Raw genomic sequence first — 5,644 nt, 5'->3', positions numbered from 1 at the left:
TTCTGTTGTCCATCAGTAAATCAGAACTCTGATATATATTTTAAAAAGAAGAACAAAGAAAATGCTAAGGAAGGTTAACATGAATTTGCAGCTGTGATTCTTTCTGGGGTGCAGGCAGGGGGGCGGGCCAGGGAAGGAGCCCACAGCAGACACAGAAGTTAGCTGACACTTTTATGGGCAGTTGTAAAAGGTGTGTAAGTTACAGATTCTCTCTAGATTACCAATACTAAACTTCTAGAACTGGGGTGGGGTATGGAATAAGGCCATATAATTGAGAGAATCCTACTACAATTTAATTCCTCATACTGCAGTCTAATCACTAAAATGCCTATAAGGTCAGGTTCACCAGGAAGTCTCTAGGTGACACTGCACAGAAGAACCTCCTTCCTCTCCCCAGTGCTGTGGGGTCATCACTGGTCTTCATGCTTAAGCCATCTCTGAGCAGTGACCCTGAGCTGCAGCTGGTGTGGATAGTGCTTTAAGGAGATCGGAGTAGTCAGTGGGTCTTTATACTGAATTGGTTCTAACATAAATGGACTAATTTAAATTAGAAAAACGGGAAGAGATGTTTGTGACAGATTGAGAATACACTGTGGCCTTAAGCATCTGCTTCGATATATTCATGAGCAGTCATTAGAAACTATTTTGAAACTTAGTCTTCTTTAATACAGATATGTTCTTGTTTGAACAGATGTTGGATGTAGTTACCAAGCAGGGATTAAAAGGGAAAAAATGGATACAGCTTCTCCTTTTCTTACCAGCTGACCCAAATTTACTCTGGGTCAAATTACAAAATCTCTCCTCTGAGCCTCCGAGTCAGATGAAGTCTGTGGTTACTTTATGGTTGCTTTGCAGTGTGAAGGTTCACTTTCTCAGGGAAGAAGTAGTGTCTTTATCTTTAGCAGCTGGATGGAAGCGCATCTTCATCACAGAGGGGTGGGAAGCCTGTCCTCTCTGGAGTCCTTATGGAGGTCCAGCCCTTGTATATTAGTGGGGACAGGCAAAGGGAGGGGTTATTTCTGTTCATAAGAGCACCTGACATGAGTAATGTGTGGTCAGGAATTCCCACCACCCTAGCAAATGTTGACAGATTGGTAGCTGGCAGGAATGTAATCTGCAAAATTATCTTGGTTTAAATAATCTTGCAACAGACATCTTTTATCTCTATATTTAAATCTAAATTCTGCAAACAAGTAATTATTTGTGGCCTAAAACAAGACTTCATAAATAATTCAGACTGAGACTGCACTAAAAAGCATCCTTGAATTTTGTTTTGTTTTGTTTTTGATCCTTGAATTGTTTAAGAAATATTTTCATGGAGGGACGCCTGGATGACTCAGTTAAGCTTCTGACTTCGGCTCTGGTCATGATCTCACAGTTGGTGGGTTCAAGCCCCTCGTTGGGCTCTGTGCTGACAGCTCAGAGCCTGAAACTTCCTTCAGATTCTGTGTCTTCCTCTCTCTGCCCCTCCGCCATTCTTGGGCATGCGCGCTCTCTCTCTCTCTCTCTCTCTCTCATAAACATTATTTTTTTTATTTTTTTTAGTATTTTCATCGAATGGATTTAATGGGCAAGAGTGTTTCAGGAGGAAAGTATTTTCCATAAGTGCCATCCAACAGTGACTTGGGAAGTATTCAAGCAGAGACAGGAAAACTATAAAAATTCTTTGTAAAGGCAGTTCTGGGAAGAACAAGAGATCTGAAAAGTACATTTTCAAAGGAATTGAAACCAGTAGTAAAATTTCATGTTCACTTTATTGACGGCTGAAGTTCAGTCTCCGATGCATTTTCCAGCCTTCTCTGATACTGTCGTTCTGAGGCTTTTCTACGGTAGACATCATCTGTGTCAAATAAAAATTTCACTTAGATTTTTAAGAAACAGGAATTAAAAGTACTCAGATCTGACTAATTTAACCAGTGGCCTAGAGCTCTCAAGCTCTTTCTGAATCTCACTGTTTAACTCAATGCCAAAATAAACCTCATTTAAAACAAAACTTGAGTTAGATGAGGACTATGTTAATGCAGTTCTGGACTTCAATAGCATGGTAAGAGTGTCTTCAAAGACAGGATCCTGTCCTGGCATACCTCTTAGCAATGTTTTTAAGACTTTCCTCACTTCCTCCCCTGCCCGCCCACCTCCCCCTTCCCCCCCCCCCCCCCGAAAAAATGTCTTTCTCTGAAATCATCCTTAACTGAAGGGCCTCAAAGGCACGTCTTGCCCTGCAGCTCTCTGCTACTCCCTCACCTACACCAGGAACTCAGGGTGGGGAGGTGAGGTGAGTTCCCTTGTTCTCAGCAGCTGCCCTTCGACACTGCAGATTCTTCACCCTCTTCCTTTGGGGCTTACGCCATTTGCCACAATGGGCACCTGGCTCTCTCATGGGCACCTGGCTCCACCACTCCCCTTCAGTCACTGAAAATGCTGGCATCTAGCTCAGGCTCCTTGACCTCCCTGTGTGATCTTCCAGGCAACACCACCTGCCATGGGGATGAAGCACTAGCACCTTCACCTCCCTGACTTCTCTGGCCACCTTCTGCCATCTACTTGCGGTGTTCTCTGAAGTATTCATCCTGCTCTGACCACAACCTCTACCACCTTTCTAGCCATTCCGTCCCTGAACCTCTATCAACTTCTTCCCCAGGCCCTTGGCCCCTGAATACCTCCTCAGCCCCCTCTTGTTCTCTCTTCCTGCCCAAACCAGCTGCAGTCCCCTCTTAATAACTTCTTGACCCATCTTCAAAACCCAACTATAGACTAATCCAATTGCCTTCCTCCTGCATGCCTCACTCTGCTTTGTGGTGTAGGGCCAACTTCTGCATTTAACTGGGTCCACTTGTGATGCCTGACAATCCTGTTTCCTCAGTCATGACCCTGACCCTTCTTCACTTACCCCCAGAAGGCCATGGACTCTTCTTCACACAGCTAAGTCATCAGTAAAGAATTCTTCCAGCTAACTTCCAAGGGCTGCTCTCATGCCTCTGTTCTGATCCCAAGCTCTCCCACCTTCTCAAGAGGCAGGTATGTGTAGCCTGTCTCCACCCCCCTTTCCTGACCCGAATCTCCATATCTTCAGGTCTCTCCTGGTGGGGGAGGGGAGGATGACCCCCCCACACACACCCCACCCCACCCATTCACAGAGTCAGATTCCTGAGCCTCTGGGTTTCCTCGTTGCCTCTCTGGCTACTTCTAGTCATCCTTAAAATGTTGGATTTGCCTCTGACTTTCATTCCAATCTGGTTTCAAATGACCCATAAACCCAGACCCATGAGACAGATCTGCCTGCTGAGCTTCAGATCTATAGAACTATCTCCACCTTGGCATGTCCAAAAACCCAAAAACGGAGTCTGGACTGCCCCGCCAGTGTCCCCTCCCTAACCCCACCCCTGCCGTGGCTGTCCTACCAGAAGCCTCCACCACTCATCTCCTGAGTCCACTCAGTCACAAGGCCCTGTCAGCACCATCTCCTGAGTGTCTCTCAACTCCACTCTTGGGCCCCATCTACACCCACCCGACCAGGCTATCATCTCAGGCCTGAACAACCAACAACCTGTGTTCTTGCCTCCTCTCCACAAGAACCCACTCTCTTGTTAATCCTCCGCAGCTTAAAACCTGCAATCCTTTGGGTACGTTCTTGGTTCTCCAGTGCTTCTGGACACATCCGCCCAGGCACATTTCTAACCACTTCATCCCTCACTCCACTCACCTTCAGGCCCTCAAACAGTAATCTTTCACACCATGGCACTAGCGTCAGACTTTCACCTCCACAAACGTTCCCCTCATCTGGCTGACCTACTCAGTCAATCTTCAGGTCCCACCTGGCATGGTAACTCCTGGAAGCCTTCCCTGCACCATGTGATCCAGCTGAGGTCTCCACACTCCCCCAAGACTGTCATTGCCCCCTGCCACTGTCCCCTCAGTATTGACCACACTTAATAGTAACAGTCTTTATGATGGGTCTCTGCCATTAGAGCTCTTCTGAAGGAGGGGACATTGCCTTGTTCCTTACATACTCTCATGGGTGTGTATTAAATACTGATGAATAGATGAACAAAAGGTAAGTATCTTTAGGAAGCGCTAATGTAACAGTGTTTTTAAAATAAGGGTTGGCCCAGCACCTGGATGGCTGGGTAGGTGGAACATGCAACTCTTGATCTCAGGGTTGCAGGTTCGCGGAGACCCACGTTGGGGCTAGAGATTGCTTAAAAATCTTTAATTTTTTTTTTTTTTTTTAAATAGGGGCGCCTGGGTGGTTCAGTCGGTTAAGCATCTGACTTTGGCTCAGGTCACGATCTCCCGTTTGGTGGGTTTGTGCCCCACATCGGGCTCTCTGTTCTCAGGGCAGAGCCCCCTTAAGACCCTCTGTCTCCCTCTCTCTCTCTGCCCCTCCCTCACTCTGGCACCTGCTCTCTCTCAAAAATAAACAAACACAAAAAAAATTGTTTTTAAATGAGGGTTGGTAATTCGCAAGTGATAACGTGTTTCTGGAGAGGAATAAAGCAGAAACGGCCAAGGGGGTGGGAAAGTTTTTCCAGAAGGGTAACTAGCGCTAAGGCTTGGCAAAGCAATGCCAGGCATTCTTTTCACAGGCATTCTTTGCTGGGCCCTGGTGTCAGTGACTCTGCCCCGCAAAGACTGTGGCAATCCTCTAGGCCAAGGCGGACCAGCTCCCTCCAGGGTTTGGACTGAAGAATCCAGAGAGGGCTGACCAATTAGCAGGTGTTTCCATGAATCTTCAGGGTCGCACTCGCTTCTACAGTGCTGAGAGCAAGTGTGTTCCTTAGGACCAAATGTCACCGGCGGGCGGGACGAAGGGGCTGGCTTGAGTGGAGGGTGTTCCGCGTGGAGTCACGTGCTCTCCCCTCAAAGTGCAGGGAAGGTCTCAAGGTTGGACACCAAAGTGCTTCTGTCGCCCCGCTTACAAGAGAGCCCGGGGCCGCGAATGTAACCGTACTTGCCCTTCTGACCACGGTTAAAGGCAGCTCAGCGCTCAGAGTGGAATGAGCAGTCTGCAACCTGACTGTCCCCCAGGGAAACGGGTCCCTTGCCGCCTCCTGCCTTCCTGAAATGAAACGGACGCTGCTGCACCCCCACTTACAGAAGGTCTCCTGGCCCACGCGGAGTTTAATCATGATCCACTCCATCGTTCCTCCCAGGACAAAAAAGAAGGGCAGGAACCTGTAAACGCCGAGTCGCTGCTTCCCGGGCACCCGCTGCAGGATCCGCTTCACCTGGGCCCTGGAAAACATGCCCGACCCAGGTCGTGGACAGGGGTTCAGCGGAACCAGGAGCGACGAGAGCTGCCCCAGCTCCTGGACTGGAGCTCCCTGCCGAAGACGAGTCCCGCGGCTGGCCTGCGCCACCTCCAGGCAGCCGCCGAGCTGAAGGAGCTGAGCTCGGACACCCGGACCCAGAGACTGGGCGGCTCCACCAATCAGAGTGCGGTGGGGCGCGAGGACCCGCCAATCCGATTGCGGCAGAGTGCGCGTGCTCCTTAAGGTGGAGCCCAGCCTGAGGGAGCTGGCGCAGGCGCCTAGGCTCTGGAGGCGGGGTGGCCCAAGGGGGCGGGGCCTCCCACGTGGCGTCCACCCGGCTCCGCCCCAGCCTCCCCAGTGCAAGCCAGTGCTCGGAGTTGGCGGCGGCACCC

The 5,644-nt window shown here is 49.5% G+C and overlaps 1 protein-coding gene across 1 annotated transcript; it reads right to left on the bottom strand.

Moving 5' to 3' along the window:
• Positions 1-1,735: 1,735 nt before the first annotated feature.
• Positions 1,736-5,405, bottom strand: SMIM4 (small integral membrane protein 4). Its single transcript, XM_003982308.6, has 2 exons — positions 5,096-5,405; positions 1,736-1,840 (listed from the first exon to the last, which is right to left on the bottom strand). Exons 1-2 carry the CDS (start codon positions 5,244-5,246, stop codon positions 1,749-1,751), a joined length of 243 nt encoding a protein of 80 aa, XP_003982357.1. The 5' UTR covers positions 5,247-5,405; the 3' UTR covers positions 1,736-1,748.
• Positions 5,406-5,644: the final 239 nt, after the last annotated feature.

The sequence above is a fragment of the Felis catus genome, chromosome A2 (assembly GCF_018350175.1).
Source record: "Felis catus isolate Fca126 chromosome A2, F.catus_Fca126_mat1.0, whole genome shotgun sequence".
Classification (NCBI taxonomy): Eukaryota; Metazoa; Chordata; class Mammalia; order Carnivora; family Felidae; genus Felis; species Felis catus.
Note: the sequence above shows the minus strand (reverse complement) of the source record. Positions and strands in the feature narration are given on the sequence as shown.

Coding starts and splice junctions, on each gene's coding strand:
- SMIM4 (XM_003982308.6), bottom strand. CDS start 5,246: ATGTTTTCCAGGGCCCAGGTGAAGCGGATCCTGCAGCGGGTGCCCGGG. Junction 1,841..5,095: donor CGTGGGCCAGGAGACCTTCT/GTAAGTGGGGGT, acceptor TATTTGACACAG/ATGATGTCTACCGTAGAAAA.